At 41.8% G+C, this 19,157-nt stretch overlaps 2 protein-coding genes across 7 annotated transcripts; both read right to left on the bottom strand.

The window, feature by feature from the left end:
* Positions 1-971: 971 nt before the first annotated feature.
* LOC110975280 (cathepsin B-like) lies at positions 972-7,849 on the bottom strand. 2 transcript variants are annotated; one of them, XM_087130933.1, is made up of 7 exons: positions 7,686-7,849; positions 6,096-6,319; positions 5,405-5,526; positions 3,690-3,934; positions 3,207-3,323; positions 2,278-2,406; positions 972-1,651 (listed from the first exon to the last, which is right to left on the bottom strand). In XM_087130933.1, the coding sequence occupies exons 2-7, from the start codon at positions 6,306-6,308 to the stop codon at positions 1,581-1,583; spliced, it is 897 nt and encodes a 298-aa protein (XP_086987059.1). In that variant the 5' UTR covers positions 6,309-6,319; positions 7,686-7,849; the 3' UTR covers positions 972-1,580. The 2 variants fall into 2 exon arrangements, with proteins under 2 accessions (XP_086987059.1, XP_086987066.1); XM_087130940.1 differs by lacking the exon at positions 7,686-7,849 and adding an exon at positions 6,502-6,581.
* Positions 7,850-11,300: 3,451 nt separating this feature from the next.
* On the bottom strand, positions 11,301-19,110 carry LOC110975298 (mitochondrial fission factor homolog B-like). 5 transcript variants are annotated; one of them, XM_022227673.2, is made up of 6 exons: positions 19,048-19,110; positions 16,265-16,395; positions 15,185-15,314; positions 14,800-14,874; positions 14,347-14,476; positions 11,301-13,558 (listed from the first exon to the last, which is right to left on the bottom strand). In XM_022227673.2, exons 2-6 carry the CDS (start codon positions 16,376-16,378, stop codon positions 13,324-13,326), a joined length of 684 nt encoding a protein of 227 aa, XP_022083365.1. In that variant the 5' UTR covers positions 16,379-16,395; positions 19,048-19,110; the 3' UTR covers positions 11,301-13,323. The 5 variants fall into 5 exon arrangements, with proteins under 5 accessions (XP_022083365.1, XP_022083361.1, XP_022083362.1 ...); XM_022227669.2 differs by lacking the exon at positions 19,048-19,110 and adding an exon at positions 18,851-18,942 and having other exon boundaries at positions 16,265-16,398; XM_022227670.2 differs by lacking the exon at positions 19,048-19,110 and adding an exon at positions 18,851-18,941.
* Between the last annotated feature and the right edge of the window lie 47 nt (positions 19,111-19,157).

Genomic DNA, 19,157 nt, shown 5'->3' with positions numbered 1-19,157 from the left:
ACCCATTGGGTACTAAATTTTTTTGGCAATGCAGTTACTCCCTATTTATGAACAAAAACTGATATTACTGAAGTCCTATTTGCACGTGAGGTGTTTCATAGGAGTTAATGGCTTAGTTATCAAGATAACATTGTATCTAGGATAACCTCCCTTGCTTTGCTTTTGCTCCAGTTCTAGTCCGAAGGTTGGACCGTCCATGTCGGTATACAGTTTGAATTTTAAATCTACTGAATGCTGAGGAAGTGTTATAAAATTAGTGGTGAATAATACCCACTGAATGAACGTGGCGATATACTTCCTTCACTTCAGTTCACTTCAACTTCAACAGCCTAGAAACCAAACCGTGGTGGTCGTAACTACGGGGGGGCGCACTGGGACACGTGCCCCCCCCCCAACGAATGTCGGTGCCCTCTTCGCATGCCCCCAATTTGAGATCTGTGAACAGTCTCCGTTGACTTTGTTTAGCTATGTAACTGCAGCTTATTGTCTTAATTGTGCACACCGCGTGTCCACCAGACTTTTAGCTCTAGTTACACGCCACTGGGTTTGTAGACATTCTATTTTGGGGCTCACGACTGTCACAGCCGCCACGGGTGCGTGGGGTGAATAGAGTTTAGTGAGATTTCATGGTGAAAACTTGGTATCTTCGTTTTGTTTCCTTGTTTTAAACACATTTTTGGCGTACCACAGTTAATAGTCAATTTAGCAATAAGTGTCCCTATGGCTGATCACTCCTGCATCATTATTGAAAATTCTGAAACAACTCAACATAATTAAACGTATTCGGCCTATACGTTCATCTGAGTTCAATTCAACCATTATCAGAACAGAGCTTACGGTTAATTCCAACCGGTTTTACGCTGATGACACACGTAATTTTACACTTGGCTTATAATAATAGCGATGGCAGTAACACTGAAAGGGAACAAGGAGACGAACAAAGGGGTAATGTTATGCTGAAATCAAAGAACTGATAATTCGAAAGTCTTTCTTATTCCGTTGTTTTAATTTAACATACCTTTATTACTTAGATTTTTACCACTGGTGCTTTATTTCTATGAAGCTGTTACATTTATGCGGATGTCACAAATAACGATCAAACAGAAACTTGTTACATTTCTGGCTGATTCATATAATAATGCAATCCTGGAGCGAAAAATCATACAAGCAAAATATAAAAACATCCGAAAATGTAACCAAAGTACTCCAGTAAAAACAACTTGCATACCCTAGTCTAAAAATACGCCAGTCCCCTCATTTAATTGGGATCTGTTGTCCTTTGGTACAAGGCAAAAATTTATTGAAGATTTGAATGTGAAATTTGATAATAGGCCTAACTTGAATTACGTCATTATTCTTTGAAAATTGATTTATTCGTGCATTTGTGGTATTGAATGTACACGTTGATAATCATCTTAATGATAAAAGTGTCATAGAAACCTCGAATGTCTGTTGTCCAACAAATGCCGTTTCGTGAACTCCCATAAGATTCAATGTTAGCAATACATGTAGTAGCCTTTACGAAATTAATTAAGTTATAAATTCTAATCAAGGGGCGTGCGTATCACGAAGTAAAGACATCACGGTATTCCCGCGTATACGAAGTCGTTGATGAACGTGCCAGTCTCACCCAGTCGGATTTTAAACGTCCCTGCAAAAATTCAAAAGCAGATAACTTACATCAACTAACACGTTGTAACGAACAATGGAAAATCCAAAAGTGCCCTGGGGGAAATGTTATCGATTTAGGCTAGGGGAAACTACAAATTGTTAAAGACGACATTGTAGCCCTACTACTGCAGCCGAGTGGGGGCTCTTGGATTTCGCTGGTTCACGTGCGCTTTTCATGCGATAATGCACAGTATACAGTTTTTATACCTTCGTGAAGCGATACAAAAGGCACCGCTGGAAAGTCACTGACGACACGCGACTATAGTGGAAGTTCGATTAACTCAATGTTGCCAACTGTTTGCGTAGATGATAGTCGTCAGCTAGTGTGCAGGCGCGCATCAGTTGCGTACGGCAATGTCTGTGTGCATACCACATAGGCCTATTATCAGTGGCCCGTTTTCTCCTTATAACTTAAACAAGAAACACAACATTGTTCGCAAAATAGCTGACCATGAATGAAATACACCCAATCGAAGTACGGATTTTTCTTCGTTTCAACTTTAAGGCCTACGGTGGAAACTTAGCGCGCGAGGACACCACCAAGGTGCCGTCACATCATATTATTTTTATTTTTACCGTTTTAGGGTTTGTTTGGTAAAATCTGACCTTGATTGCCCCAGTCCGTGTTCCAAGAGTTAACGCACAGCCAATAGTCTCCCTGTACTGGGTCGTGGCCCCATCCAATGATCTTAACAAAGAGCTCCTGAATCGTTGCTTTCGATGGAGTATACACGCCTAGGGAAAAATCAACTTACAAACTTAAACTCCCATGGAAAACGTGAATACATAAATTGCTTGAGGTCACCATTGGTTTTTTTGCTGAACACATGCACAAAAATGACACTGTAATGTACATTTTCTATCAAGATTTGAAATAACTGAACGAATGGAATGTTCTTATAACTACCTTATGTAAATGTTACCACGTCGACCTCGATAAAAAGGATGCAAGTGTTTTCTGTAAGGGAAAACCACTTCCAGAGCTATAGCATGAAAAGTTTAGACACACATGTATCTCTATCTCTCCTAGAGATATCTCTATTTCTGATAGAGTGCAGAATACAACAATATAGAGTGCAGAATACAACAATATAGAGTGCAGAATACAATATAGAGTGCAGAATACAACAATATAGAGTGCAGAATACAACAAACCATTGAAGAATCAACTATTTCTAATAGAGATATCTCTATTTCAGATTAAATGTCAATTTTTCTTGCCATACGGAGCATTGCGAAGGCCTGTATACTGTAGAATTACATGTTTAATTGAAACACAGATTTATCACATTGAGCGTATTTATCAACATCAGGTGACGTGACAGAAATATTTCGTTGTGGAATAAAAGCAACCCGTCGCTTAAGTGTCGGGTAACAAATTTACTGCCAATAACTGAACTGGTCAAGGTGAACTACAAGTGGACGACATAAAGTGGACGGTAATTTTCCACTGCTAGATTATACTTATAACCATCTATACAGCACGTTACACACGCCGTGAAGGGCAGCAAACTGTTTCCTTCCAGGTACTATACCTGATTTGTACTTGGTGAATGCCTTATCAATAAGCACGGCAGATTGGACGGGTCCATTTGTCATGATCTCCGCCTTGATCTGGTCGGTCGTATACCCTACCTCGTACACTTTGCTTCCTTTAAAGGGAAAAAGAGTTGAAGAAAATGTATTCACCTACGCAACAATATGCTTTTAATGCTGAAATGCACACAGTTATCTATGGCTGTTGATGAAAGATCTAAAAAGATGAGAACAATCAGGAAAAAAGTCCAAATGAATTATCACAGGAAAATACTTCCCCCTGCAGCTCAGCTAGACATTCCCCCCGGCCGGCACCATGTTGTGTAACAATTTGATATACCCCCCACACACACACAAAAGCCTCTACAACCAGTTTCTTAGGTCATTCCGCAATTCGTGTTCAAAATATTTATATTACTCAGTACCTTTAAACTTGGATTTATATATCTTCGGGTTATAAGCTGCTTTGTATATGTTCATACCAGCGTGTCTGTCATTTGAATAGTTGCCAGGGTAACCCTTTTCACATTCCTGAAGGCAGGCTTGTGGCGGCCCGTGATAGCTGATGTCGCACGGCTTCAGCGGCCCGCTTTCGTAGTGGTCGCAGGGCGTTACATTGTAGGGTCGGCAGCCCGACTGGCTCTCGTACGCGCCACCCGTAACTATGCCCGTCGTGTTCCAATAGCACCAAGCCTCTTTCGCGGCGGTGTACGGACCATCCTGGCATCTAATCATGCAGTGCGGGTAACACAGGAGAAAGTGCGTAACGTTTGCCTCGAACGGGGGAGTTTTTACTGTGCATGTACATAAATACGTACATGCAGATGCCAAATGTTTACATTCTGCACTTAAAAAGATGAGCCTACATAAAAACGGCTTCCACAAGAATTCACCATTATATATAACGGGTTTGCCCTTACCCAACGTATATTAATAAACACTGTATGCTCAGTGCTTGTCCGAGAGCTTGCGAAAAAAAAATAGTTCGCGGTACCCGCTGCTTCATTTGACTCGGACCGGCCAGCCGACCCCGGCAAGCTCGGTGGTCGAGTGGTTAAGACGTCTGCACTAGTAAGCAGGAGGTCGTGGGTTCGAGTCCCACCCGAGTAAGCTTGTGAGGTTTTTTTCGCAAGCTCTCGGACAAGCACTGAGCATACAGTGTTTATTAATATACGTTGGGTAAGGGCAAACCCGTTATATATAATTAACATCTCCCCAACGCAAAAATACATCTTGAAAAAAAGAATTCACCATGTCATGAAGGGTTATCCCAAAGAAGGATGTGGGCTGAATAATTATACGCTTTGCTGGAATGTCATTATGGCATAGTTACAATGCAACGTAACTGCCTACACTCTAAAAACTCCCGAGTCAGATTTCCCCAAATTGGGTCCCATTCGGCGTGACCCTTTTCTGGGTTTAAAATGCCCCCTTTCGGCTCGTATTTGATCCTTTCGGGGTCATAATTTGACCTGGAAAAGGGTCACGCCAAATGGGCCCCAATTCTGGGTCAATCTAACCCGGGAGGTTTTAGAGTGTATGAGCATATTATTCACCTGCACAGCACCTTTTCACGAAGGGCTGAATAAAAGCGTCACAGTATTAAAACCCTAGTCAGGTCAGAGTTAGTGTGTGAAAAGAGAGCACCGGTGCCTATTCGTGCATATTTATCAGTGGAAATAATTCGATTCGAGGATCAATTTTAGGTCCAAAATACTGCCATTGAAACTTTTCAGCGTACCTATTTGCAACGTCAGTTTTACTTCAACCGCATGTCTTCCATTATTGGCCTAAAGTAAGAAATAAGTGGCCTCTTTCGTTGTGACGTGAAATTAACTCATTACGCGCACTGTTCACATAAGCTTACACGATTGCAAACTCGTATACTATTTAGAGCGCAAAAAATCAAAGGTAGCCGAGATCTTGTCATAGGCCTATTCATAGCGCAGATGCCAACTCTCTCCCTCTAATATCCTCTTGCTAGCGAGCAATGAATGCTCCCAATGAAAAGGGTTTTCATGAAAGCCCAGATGTTCCTAAGGCCAGTTTGTCTCACTGTTAGAAGTCCAAGCACCAGACAATTGGGATGGAAATTAAAGAGCGAAGACCCACGCAAGAGACTGCAACATCTTTGAATTAAACAATAGCAGAGTTGAGACTCATGCAGTGAAACCTTTTGACGAATTTATCCACTTACGGACGTCCCTGCTCGTTTTGACAATTTCGACAGCATGTCATCAGGTCTTGAGCTGAAATGTTTAGGTACATCTCCTTGTGAATGCAGTATCTATCCATAATAGTCGACACCACTGCAAATGCCTGCAGAAAAAACACTTTGGTATCATTTGGCATTGGGAAATAATTGGTCTATATGCATAAACGAAACCTAATGTTTATCCTCTTCATCCGTCTTTTTTGTTTGGCCATTTTAAAGGAAAATGAACTTCCTTTTTATGCGTATGCATATTATACTCGCAAGTAGAAGTGTGGCGAAATCACACAATAAAACATTACTTTAGCACCAAAAGTTGCCCGAATTTGCATATTATTTTTCTTTCTTGAACTTCCTTTTCTTTGCTGATTTATTACCCTTTAGTTTATTTCCTCAAAATTATTTTCAGTGAGATTTGGGGGAAAAAAGCAAAAAAAGCGAAAATTCTTATAATTAAGAGCCTTCCTGGAAAGACACAAAGCAACAGAGTCCTCATTTTACAGGAAAAAGTGGAAAGTTTTAAATGTTTGAAAAAGTCCAGTTTTCAATAAATTTTAAACAAAAATAGATAAACACATAGTTTAAAACGAGTAAAGGGTTGTTCAAAAATTTGCTACTTGGAAACGTTCATCGCACGGCCCCTTTAAATGCTAGCATTTGTTTCTACTTTACGCACCCAGGAGGATCGACAGCTTCCCGTGTCGAAAACGGCACCGATGCTAGGGCAGTGGGGCCAACGAGCCCGGGCGTCAAATTCCCCCGGTAGGTCACCAGCTCTCTTGTGGACGACCGGCGGGAGTTTACAGTCGCTCGACCGGGCACGTGCATGCCTAGATCCTGCTGACGCGGCGGTCACCAGGCAGGCCGTGAAAACCAACTGAAAGTACATTGTAGGAAGTACTACCGGCAAAAGAAAGACGGATATTAGCCAAAAGGAAGAGTGGTTGTGAAAAGTTTAGTGGTCGGGAAGGAGCAGCTAGGAAAGGAAAAGGTAATTATCCCATAACACCTGTCTAAAGAGACGACAACAATTTTGGTTCCACTTTCAGTCATGTACAAAGTGATATGCTGTACAAATATACCCTTCAAAAAACAAATTCCATTTCCGCCATCAGTCCGTTTTGGCGTGCTTTGAATTTAATCGCTCACCGTGATCTGACCTTTTGCCGCTACGCCGACCTTGCATTATCCCGAAATACGTAGGCCGGTTAGTGCCATCGCTATTTTATTCTCAAGAGCAGCTATTTTGTGCTAAAGAGCAGTGTTTTTTTCAAGAGAACCTGTTTTGTTTCAAGAGCAGCTGATTTTTAAAATTGATCTTTACAAAAAAAGCTTTGTCCACTTGGTTCTTGGCTTGTTTTATGTACATTATTATAGACATTATAGCGAAAAGCCGACTAGCCAAATCCATATCCTGTTTCATAAAGGCTACCGGTATGGAACACGCAGTCTATTTTTTTTTTAGTAACTTTCGGTTTTTACCGCAATTTTATTTTCAAGAGCAGTTTTGTCCCGAGCAGCTTTTTAAATATTTTTTTCAGAGTGACTTAAAAAATATTTTCCTGGACAGCTATTTATTTTTTTCAGAGTGGCTCTTTCTGAGAGCAGCTCTTGAAAATAAAAACATAAATGTTCCGGAGAAATATGAAAAGCTATACTTTCGAAAATGTAAGTAATCTGCTCAAGTTGAAAATAAAGATGGCTGCTCTTGAAAAAAGAACGACCTGCTCTTGGAAATAAATTAACAATCCAATGGCACTAACCTGCATGCTTTTGCAGTGAAAATACTTCTTGCCATTGTCTTCATTTTGACGTCTCATCCTTTCGTCCAAACAATAATGACTTGCGATCATTTTATTTAAAAAAAATCACTCAAATTTCAAAAGGCAAACGAGATATGTAAATTTGCAGAAATGTAGCATCCTTCCATGCAGTGACAATCTTTAATAACAGTCTATTCAAGAGCGATTGAGTGTTGTTATGAAATAACTGATAATTGCGACTTGTTGCAGACGACTGATGGCGGACTCGGTAACAAGGTTTAAAGCCGTCACGGCGCACACACCCATACATACATGTAGTGTGTGCATATAATCTGATAATAGGTGGCTAAAACCGCATGTTAATGCAGTTGGCGGATCAGCAATGATCCTTGTGTTAGTTTTAGAGCGCCTTTTGTAACAGTTAACGCTGACACACAACAGCGACATAATACATCAAGTACAATTAAGGATCTTGAAAAGGTCGAGCTTGACCAAAATGTTACCTTACGATCCAAGTGTCTCCCGCGAAGATTACTTCAAAATGTTCGTCACAAACGGATGAGTTTGGTCAGTACTCCGTTTGGTATTACCCTCTAGCTGATGTCAGATTGTTCGAACCGTCCCACGAACAGCAAGGATGGACTTGCCTATTTTAGCCAGTGATCCGTCAGCTTCAAACACTGATAGCCGAACCGTCAAGATATAAACCAAATAATAACTATGATAACCAAATCTTTGCTCCTCACGTGGCCCATTAAAACGCCGTTATTTAAGTTAATTATAGCTCATGCAGCTAGCCCTGTAACACCTACAACACTTAGCCTATCCCTGTTTTAAAGTAAAAGTTGCTAAAAGTTTGAATCCTTTGTCATTGTTGAATTTGTTTCATAAGATATAGAGGACGACAGCCCAACACTAACACCGCGGCAACCGAATAAAACTAACATTCCGACACCATTGAGTTTTTGTGGGACAGCTTATGCGTGCTTTCGTAAACAAGACAAATCCAATTCATGTAGCTGACTCAGCTGAAGTGCGCAATATTACGGGAGTCATGCTGAGAATGCATCGTGTATACCAACCAGCTTTTTGAAAAGTTTGATCTGGTCATTTCATCTTGTCACTGACCAGTTCTAGGCTTCTGCTGGTCTTTTCTTTAGATTGCTTAGTTGTTTTCTTTTTAAGGGGCATCCCACAAGGCCCCAGAAATAAAACTCACGGAGTTTAAATTACCATTAGTGATCCAGCTGGTATCATCACAATCCAAACACTGGAGGTACAGGTAGGTAGACATTACCCCAGCGGCGTATCCAGCTTTTATTATCGGGGGACGAGCTAATTCAAAACTGAATGCAGCTTCGGGCTCATTCAACATGATTTCAGAGAAAACAAAACCAAAAGCCTTACTCACGGTCCAACATCCTTGCTTTTATTTGCTGGTATTTTCTTCGGGTTTTGTGCTACATGTAATTATTTGATAATATATACTGATTACTACTCACCTTTGAAGTATTCTTTGTAAAAAAAAAAGAGTGGGGGGGGGTTGACAAGTTGTCCCTTTCTACCTGTTAGATACTCCACAACACTAGCCACATCAGTGCTGCCAGACCAGCACTTGCGTACAATATGTAAATTCTACAAGAACCAATGGCTTTCAGTTTTGTAGCTGTTTTAGTATAATAGCCTCTGCAGGAAGGGATTATTAAATTTAATGGCTTGATTAATCCAAGTTTCTTTTAGGTTATATTGTGAGTGTTCTTTCCTTTGATTTTGAAGTAAACTTTTCTTTCATATTCCTGGAACGGAAGTTGGCCAGGACTTCCACCGAAGATGCAAACTGCCAAGAAAGTGCTCCTGACTTATTATGTAAAACAGATGACTCTGACAAGATGCGTGATGAACGCTGTGCAAGTGGCGCTATCTGATGCCAAACTGTGAAGGAAACGAAAAAGACAAAAAGATCATGTGCGTCAAATCCCGGGGATGTAGGTACCCCTCCACTTTAAGGGATGGACGGAAAAAATAAGAATGACTGTGAAGAAGTGTTCGCACCTGCCAACAACCAAGTTGTATTCAAGAACAATCAAAAGGGAGACCAATAAGAAGCCATAATTTTGCCGTTCTGATGTAAGATTCTGCAGGAAGGTATACATATCACAGATGTACATCTGTATCATAAATATTGCTCTCAAAATAATGTCATATGGTGTCAGCATCTCCCTCTTTCAAATTTCCCTGGCCGGGCAAGTCATCCCCTCCACCCACAATTTCCCAAATCCCTATTCCCCAATTTCCAGCACACATTCTACGCCAAAGGCTGCATGTTTATGGCCAATATTCCTGAGGAGCGCGGCGCTCACAGCAGCACTTAGTCTTGTGCGGAACACTGGAACATGTTGGACTGCGAGCACGTGACCTCTCATGCGGACACAGGCGATGTTACGTCCGGTTCATGCTGCAGGCAAATGCGAAAGTGAAGCGAATATCGACATCACGATCGGTTTGCAGCGAAATTTCGCTGGAGTTGAAATGTGTTCAACGTTTACGAATTCGCAACGCGAATATTTCATCTGCCCTGACAAATTCGCGTTTGTATTTGCTTTCACACGAACCGTGAGCGGGCCTTTACCCTATTTTTTGTCAACGGGGCTGGTTCGTAAAGGTTTCAATTTGGCAGTTTAACTTATTGACAGTTGATGAGATAATTATTAGATGCCTATCGGAGTAATCTGGATGAACCACAGAGATTTGTAATAAAAGCCTTAAAAAGGTTTGAGCCATAATAATAATACTTGAACTCACGACGGAATGATCCAGCTAAAGACATGCTCAGGTTATTCCTTGGCCACTATCTCGTTTTTTACGCCAGAGCAGAATAAATTTTATCCCCTCAAGCAGATTTCCACCAACAGGGGGCCAGTATGCCAAATCCAGTCAAAAGCACCCTTGAGGTCCAATGCAGGAACACGTGCTTCTGAGTTATGAATCAAGGTTGAATGCCACCGGTGAGAAAGGTACTCAAGGAGAGAGGCAAAATGATTCAGATGGATGCCTAATTGACGGGCAAAGATGAGGTCCTTCCACAGGAGGTGCTTACCAAGTGCTAGGTTCACTGTGGCCGTTGTGACCTTGCTGAGAATGCATGAAAGTGAGACACGGCAGTGGTTACGAGGAGAGCTTCGGGATTTTCGATTGTTATCAGGCAGGACACTGGCTACCCTCCACAGTTCGACCGAAAAATCGCTCATGTTCAAGGCAGAAACGGTGCAAAAGGGACTACTATCAGCAGGACGGTTGCCTTGATGACTGGCACACGTCTGGACTGGAGATGCAGTCAATGAAGTCCAGTTGCCTTCTATTCACGTCTAGGTTTGATCGCTTGATGTCCCTTGGCCTGAACTTCATTTGCCAGAGTGTTTCCTCGGTTTTAGGAGGCTTATCTGGAGCTGGGCCATCATTGTCTCACTTCTTGGCGAGGATGTATGGAAGCAAACAGTTCGGCTTTCTCAACAGATGTTAAGTACTCACATCCCTCATGTTTGAGTCTTGGGTTATCAGAAGAGCCTCCGTGATCGATCAGCTTTTGTACACTCCACCACCAGTCTGAGTCTCAAAGTGAGTTGGTAAAGACGGTGCTTCAATCGGATCATACGATGCCACTAAAAAAAGCCTTTCTGGTGACGCACTGCGCGTCAGCAAGTCCTTCATGATAAAAAAAATTAGGGTCACGGCCGATTAGTGAGGTTGGGTAACCAGAAGCAGAACTGTTGTTTTTGACGCGTTTTTTGTCACAATTATGAGGCTGGGTCCCTCCCTCATTTATCTTTCGCCTCCCTCTTCTTCTCATTTTATTTATTCATTGATAACAAAAGGGGGCGTGCGCCCCCACGCCCCCTGGATCCGCTCCCTGATCAGAAGATCTCGCACTTGCATCTCTCAACAGGAGAGTCTGTGAGGATTAAATAAAACCTCTAAATCAAACACTTGTGCATTTGGAATATCACATTGTGCTATCCTTTTCTTTCATTGTTAATTTGAGACTCCCTTATCTTATGGTTGAAATTCCCTAGTCCCAAATTAGGAAAAAGAAAGTTGTGCATTTTTTGAAATAAAAGGGATTTGACAGGATTTTATTCTTTATTATTTCATCAAGTCACAATACTTCAGCATAACTTGCTGTATTACATTACATGTACACTGATTTTTAAGACGAGTACACAACAGGTAACCCAGACGATATCCATATGTAAAACTCTATAAAATGGAAAAAGATGATTTCTAATGACTGATAATGAACTGATAGATTACTATTTTTTTTTTTTACAGTACTTTGTTCAGCGGATAAGTGCATTCGAGACCATACATACTTTCACACTGGAACGTTAAATATTGCAAGAAAAATACCTGGGGTATCTATCTACCCATGGGCCGAATTCACAGAGTCGTGTTGAGAGCATGCCAAACAATGGTCGAAAGGAATGCCTTCTGACACTGGATTACTAACCAGTCTGTTTTCGGTTCATTTCATGAAGCACTCAAATTTGATCATACTGCTTAGCTGAAATGCTAAGCGTAGAAACACCATGCTCAGTAGAAAGGTTATTTACCGACCGACTGTACATGTATATGCGTGCCTGCGGTGGCGTCTGTTTTAGAAATATGTATCAGGTAAGCGCGTAACACTTGTTTAGCTTGCTATTCATTTTTTTAACAGAGAAGTTTCCCGAAGTGGATCTAGGGATTTGCTAAGAAAAAAATGACATGACTCTCAACATTGTTAACCGAGGGACTATCTGTGATCTGTCAATATGTCTTGGTGTTTCTGTGGCTTGACATGTTCTTAAGAACAAAATAATGGTTATTTTAATTCACAATCTAACAGGCTATTCACAGCTGAAATTACCAACCAAATTATTGGCAAAATCAGCAAAGTTTCCAGACATAATTCGGTGCTATTATGCTTGACTAAAGAAAACCGACATTTTGCATGAAACAAAACCCCTGCCGAAATAGTTCAACACCTAGCACCATTTACTGTCAATTGACCCAACAACCAAATATAATTTGAAAGATGAACAACAAATTATTTTTCAAAATATTACTACTTTCCACCCAGCTGGACTTATGTGGTTAAGAGATAAGTTCGCAAAAGTCATACATGTATTTCTCTCGAATTTTTGGTGTCTATTCTATTCCATCAAACCCCAAACATTTTACACACACATGCACCAATAATCCTCTCATAGCTCAATTCATATTATTGTCTGAGCCAAGTGTGAGGTTTTTCCACCGAAACCTCCATTTTAGAGAGATTATAAACAAAGCAAAGATCACGATAGCTTCAGAAACCCAAATCTGAAGAACATGTCGAGTTTGATACACTAGGATATACATACGGAGATGCATTGGTGTAGTGGGACTGTAAATACCCTTACAGTCTGCACATTTCATTAGATAAGGTTAGCTCTACCTCTTCTGCAAACCATTAGAATCCCAATGCTCCAAAATCCTTCAAAATCTGTCAGGTTGTTTAAGTTTTGGGGAGGATTTTACATGATTCAGGAAGGAGCAACCAAGCAGCTATTACTTTCCAAAAGGTTTGATCTACTTTGGAAGTTACAGTACAGCGAATTCGCTCTTGGTTTCCCAAACGGTAGTAGATGTCAAAGGATTCAGAAAGGTTCTCAGGGGAAATGTCCAGGATCTTGAGGTTGATCAGCCTAATGAAATCCTGTCTCCGTTATCATCCTCAAGAGCTATATATACATCTGTACACCCTATCCTAAATACATAAAAATATCAACTGATAATGGTCACACTTTCAGCAAAGTGTTTGGAATAACACAATGTTTCAAGATTGCTTCTTCTGCATGTCAACTACGAGGCAAGGTGATCTTTGGAAAGAAACGGGAAAAATTTGTATGAGATTTTTATACACACTCACTCATGTAATGCAACACAGTAATTTTGTATAACACTATATAATTGTCGATATCGTCGTAAGCTCGAGAAAGTGAGATACTGTGTTTCAAAGATATGAGAGATCACTTCGACTCTTGGCTTGAGCAAATGGCAACATTAGTTCAAAACCTTGATTTCATTGCTAATCTTCCCAGGATATTCACCAACAGCACAGCAAGTCTAGAATATGCGATACAAAAACCGTAAACCCTTGTACATGAAGTAGACGGCACCAAGCGCGCAGAATAGCAACTCCCGTCGGTCCCGGCGGACGCTAGACTCTTCTAGGGTCGTGACCTTCCGTGTGAGCAGGTGGAGGTGGCGCTGTAGGGCCTGCATGTCCAGGGCAGGGCCACCTTCAGCGAGGGCGGAGTTGCCGAGGAGCTTAGCGGGGCCTGTGGGAGTTTCGTCCAGGCTGCCGCAGTACAGTGGACAGGAGAAAAAAAGATTTCCACATTGTCAAGAATCAGGACAAAGAGAAAAACGAAAACGAAAAATAAACCTGTATTCAACTGTATCTCTATGACCACTTTGAGCTGTCGGATGTGGAAGCATGATGTTGCTGTCCATACTCACAGATACAGCTGACTGGTGAAGGTGACATGCCAAGCCTGCCTCAATTCAGCTAGGACCCCCCTCCCCATTTATTTTGCACATGCATGAAGTTCACCACCTCGAGCAGAACCAGCCCCTCATCAAGAGCAATATTGGTCAGGAGTATTCATTTTGTTGGTCACTGGTTGTGACTGTACTGCAACACTTGCATTTCCTAGCCATTTGTGATCCAGCGGTGCGCAGTTAGTACCAAAGGGGCCTCTGTTGCTTAGGAAATAGTGCCCTTACTTGGTCCAGCTCGAGATCCATTAAAGTCTGTGGAAGTGGACTTTGTGCGTAACTGTGCACTGTCTGTGGTGGTGATATCACATAATCATTGCTCCATGGGTGTACCCCGGGTGTTGAAAGACTTTGGGGTACATACCGTTCAAATGACTCTTGCCAATCAGCCTTTGAGCTGTTTGGCTATTTATCAGAAGTTGGCAGCTACATCTTGCCTTTTTCTGAAGTCAAACTTTTCGGCCAAAAATGATTTTGTTAGCACGTGGATAAGAAAATGGACGGAGACTGGGGAGAACAGATTTGGAAGGGGGGGGCAGAAGGAAATGACAGGACTAGGAGATAGGAAAATCAAACGTTTCCACATACTTTGCCAGTCTTTGCTGGTTCACGTTGCCCTTGTTTGGCTTCATCACACTCTGATCTCCGACGGTTGGGAACCGGACGTCCTCCATTTTCAGTATGTGTGGTGGTGTGGTCAGGCCAACCACTGTGTCAGCTGTGATTCGGCAATAAAAGAAACTCCTAGGGTAAGTGCTGATGTACAGCTGAATGTGTAAATCAACACTGATCAACCACTTAAGAATGGTGAGAAAGTTTTGACTTATGACATGGTTTTAGTGTGTCCCTGTTATTAATTTCTCCGCTGAAAATAAGCCAAAAAGACCTGATTACTTGGAAGGGTAGAAACAATTTATCATACCGTGTGCTTTCAAGAAGTTGCCATGGAAAGGTGCGTTTTGCAGTGAATTATGGGTAAAACAGTCGACGAAGAAGGTTTGACACAATTTTTGAAGCAATTAAAGAGGCAATTTGACATACCTGTGGGGAAAGGTGTCATTTCCTCCAGATCCAAATGTCTGGGTGTTTGCCTGGAGCCGATGTGTGTATCAGAGCCTTGTAAAGAAACAGGGAAAGAACTTAAGCCATCTGGAAAATGTTGGATGTGACGTCAGCCACTTGGTCCTGAATTTCAGAATCTACATTGGGCAACAGTTCCATCCTTTCCTGCACTCACTGTATAAACTTAACACTGGCTGTCAAGTTGCACCCAGATAGCAAGCATAAATCTGCTCCGAGTGAGTTCAAGACATGGCCGGAGGGTCTCCACTCAGGACGCTAAATCCGCGAGACTGAAACCTGAAGCTGGGGATGGAACTAAAATGAGGTTTGGAAAAACTGTAAACAAACCAAACTCTGGCCTCACCTGCCACCATAATGCGTTCCGGTACGTTCATTGCGTGGGCAGGGCTATTGGTTACGTAATCTAGATCTGGGCTCCCAGAGTCCGTGTAGGATGTGTCTTCTGGCTGGCCCATACTTAATCTTGTTGGTATCTACAATGAGGAGAAAAAAGTGGAGAAAGAGCAAATCAGATTATCCATCACAGGAGAGGTATGAGGCAAGCATTTCAGACATCATTGATTTAAATTGGTTTATTTTGTCTCACACTTTAACCCTAACCCCCTCGGCCTTTTTGCTAGGCACCGTTCTCAATCCTACAAAATCCTCCGATTGTCTGTGCACAAACACTGCATTCTGCCTCAATCCTCCAAAATCTTCTAATACTTCTTGAATATGCCCCTTTAAAGGGAGCCCACTGCCTCAATCCTCCAAAATCCTCCGGCAACTCCTTTTATGGAGGATTTCACATAATGTAGGCATGAGTTTATGATATGGATGAGCATAAACAGCACACGGTCTAACCTGCAACGCAATCAGTCACACATTTCGCCATTCTTCCTGAATCCTCCAAAACTCAGTCGTCCAGAATCACCCAGAGGATTTTGGAGGATTGAGGAGGGTTAGGGTAAAGGAAACCAAGGGTTAGCGATGGTCCCTGTAATTCACCTGACAGTCAACCACACAAATTTCTGTCAGTTCCACTGAGCGCCAGTTATCCCATCTACTCAGTAAAAGGACAGAACCCATGTGATTATTAAAATTAGCCCTTGTATCAAACTCCTTGAACGACTGGCCAACTGCACGAACTCATTCCTCTTTGGTCGGCTGAGACCAGCAGTGGATAAGTTGACAAGTTATTCTGCCTGGGAAGCAACTGTCCGGCTTTCGTACAATTGAGTATGTGGCAAAAGGTGCACTATGGAGCATTTAGGCCAATGTTTGCGCACACTCACTGATATTTACCGACATATTATCAGTCAATGAGCATCACATCACAGTCAGCTCACGTTATTGTAGCAATCATCAGATTGCATGATCCATGTCCAACACCACAATCCTTCCTCAATCAAACCGTGTGTCTCTCGCTGTCTCCTAACCTCACCTGCATTTTGCTGTTGATGTCGGTACTGTACTCGGTGCTGTAATGCATCTGCTGGAGGTCATCCATCTCCTGCTCCATCTGGTTGATGATGGAATCGGCACCAGTGCTTCCCATTGCCTTGAGTCAGCACGCTGCTAGACCCACCCACACACACAAAAACCTTGGTGAGTTTGGTATTCTAACACCACATGCTTGTAAAGAGCGTCAGTTACTCAACATCAACACATGCGCATGCTGTTGGCCCTTTCAGCATGCTCGTCCGTGCTAACTCAGGTGCTTTGTTTGTGAATGACCTTGCCTTCTTGAAACACCAATCTGGCTCATTGTCTAAGACTGAAATTTCAACATTTCATGTCACTGTGCAGCTGCTAGTCACGATCTGTTGATCGCTGTGATATTGGTCGATCTTACACACGTTACGTCGTCGCAGCATGAGCTGTAGATTTTTGTGCAAACAGCTGGTCACGTTTTCTTCGTGTTTGTGGACGAATGTTTTGAGAGGTAATAGTATATGTATAGCGTGGTGCAATCAACTGACCACACAGAATGACCAACTGTGCCCAACACCACTGACCGTGTACAGCCACAGCGACAAAGCATTAAACAAAAGCCATCATAAACTTTCAGCTGGTGGTCTCTTACACATGTACATTACATTTGGAAGGTTTGCAAAATGTACAGTAAACTGCACAAACTCCATAACATTAAAAGTAACATCCAAAATGTTTGCCAATTTCAGGAAAATCATCCATCGAGGGAAAATTTCACTTGTCCATCCAGTGTGCAGAGCTTACAAGGTCCCATGTTGACCGGTACAAATATTGATTAACGTGCTACCAGTATCACTACTGTATAAGCCAATTTCCCGTTTTGTCGCCATGTTGACTTTAGCACCCCCCGCATGCGTAAGTGACCAAAGCACCACGCCGACTTATTCCTGAGCACCGTATGTGCGGTAGCTGTGATCACATCGAAACTGTACCCAGGACACTGTGCCACTCAGGAATCAGTTGTCGGTGCCAGTGTGCTGACAGAGCGTGCGTTTTGCGAATGATCTGCTAGAGGCCGGTGTGCCGTGACGTTAACATACAGTCACCAGGACATTAACATACAGTTCAAATCGTTATATGAACAAGATTGCGACATCGCACTCAATGACATGACGATTTCCGATTTAAAGGGGAAGTTTCTCTTTTCTTCCCAAATGTGAGTAACCCTTATCATTATTGGAATCTAGGATTATCACTTGACCCTAAGCTGGGCGCATTAGACAGTTTACGGAACCATTTTGGAGGTAATTCAGAGGATTCTGATTCAGGGTACAAGCTATTTTGAGTGAAATGAATTAATGGAAGCAAAAGCCAATGGAAGGTACTTGGACCTTACTATTGCCCAACCATGTCCAAATGTTAAAAAGCTAAAAAAAGGCAATTTGTAAGGTCCAAGTTACTCGGACTACAGACTGGAGTAGCCAAGGCCTCTAAACAAACAGACAAAAAGTTTCTCTAGAGAAAATGCTGAAGACAAACATGTTAACAGGTCGGGGACCAAACCACAATCTAGCGACGTCCCCATTTTCTGCTCATGTTGCTTGTTCTGGCGGTAATGAAGTCATTTTTATCATGTCACGTGATAATGATTTTATTTTCCCACGATTTTGGGGAAACATTTTCATGCATTAAGTAAATTTCTGCGAAGCTTTATTTTTTCCCGTAAACGTTTTCATCGGCAGAATGAACTTGCCTACCCATTGAATTCAACACCTCCAGTGCACAATTCAACAAAAAAATGTCCTCAATTCGCTTTCAGAGATACATGTACGTCTACCAAACGAAAGGAAAGTTTGTGGCATGTTTCCTGTAAAACTGACCAATTAGAGCAATTTGTATTGAAGTTTTTGGCCCATAAAGAGATCAATATCACCTGTGAACCGTGATCTAAAAACAGCTCAAACATTACGTCATCGTTGCACAATTGCAATCGAGCGGCGTATGCAAATAGAGCATGCATATAGCATTTTCGAAATGAGTGAATTCGGCTTAGACTTCAGTTTTGTGGCTTGAACATGTGGTTTCGAACCCTGCTTCAAAATGGCTAGAACCATCAAAAACCAAGTCTAAGCCGAATCACCACGTCCACTTGTTTCGAAAACACTCAGTCTGGTATTGTTGCTAGATTGTGGTTTGGACCCCGATTTGGTGTATATAAAAAATTATATATAATATGAAATTTTTAACTTGGCTGAATGTAGCCCAAAACGTAGCCGCTGTCTGCAACAGTCTGATTAAATGATCTTGGATCCAAAGCAAAACTAAGTACGAAAAGAGTTCAAAATACAGACAGCAGCCAGACTCCACGCAATACTTTTCTTTGGTGCTTTGTACGGGCTCTGACTAATCTCACTTCCCAAACATTGCCTAATGAGTAACGTTAACGGCAATGTCTTTCACTAGACAATTTGTTCGAGACAGCGCACACCGATTCAGTATTGTATGGCATTTAAAATTAACCAATGTACTTTTGTTAACATACAAATGTAAGAACCTAAATATATCAAATTAACACTGGAAAACTCCACAGCTTTACCCGATCCACTCCGCTTCGGCGCTAGTTCGCAAACTTCCGACCGTGCACTACATACATATACAGTATAATAGATCAGAACCCAGTTTCTAAAAAAAAAAATTCCACCGAATTAAAGACCGCAGAAGTGACTCTTCAAACTAAGCAATTTAACGACACGAAGAAGAAATTATAATAAATTTGTTCTGAGATCAACTTGCCCAAATTTTAAAAAGAAGGTAAAACCTGTGACACTTGACAGAAATTGCTGTCGATCTAGGTAGTTCTACCGTGACCTGTGACCTAATCAGCATATGTAGGTCGCGCTATG

The sequence above is a fragment of the Acanthaster planci genome, linkage group LG02, assembly GCF_054643075.1.
Source record: "Acanthaster planci isolate LZ-2023a linkage group LG02, COTS_SCS, whole genome shotgun sequence".
In the NCBI taxonomy this organism is placed as follows: domain Eukaryota; kingdom Metazoa; phylum Echinodermata; class Asteroidea; order Valvatida; family Acanthasteridae; genus Acanthaster; species Acanthaster planci.
This window is presented reverse-complemented; position numbering and strand designations above follow the sequence as displayed.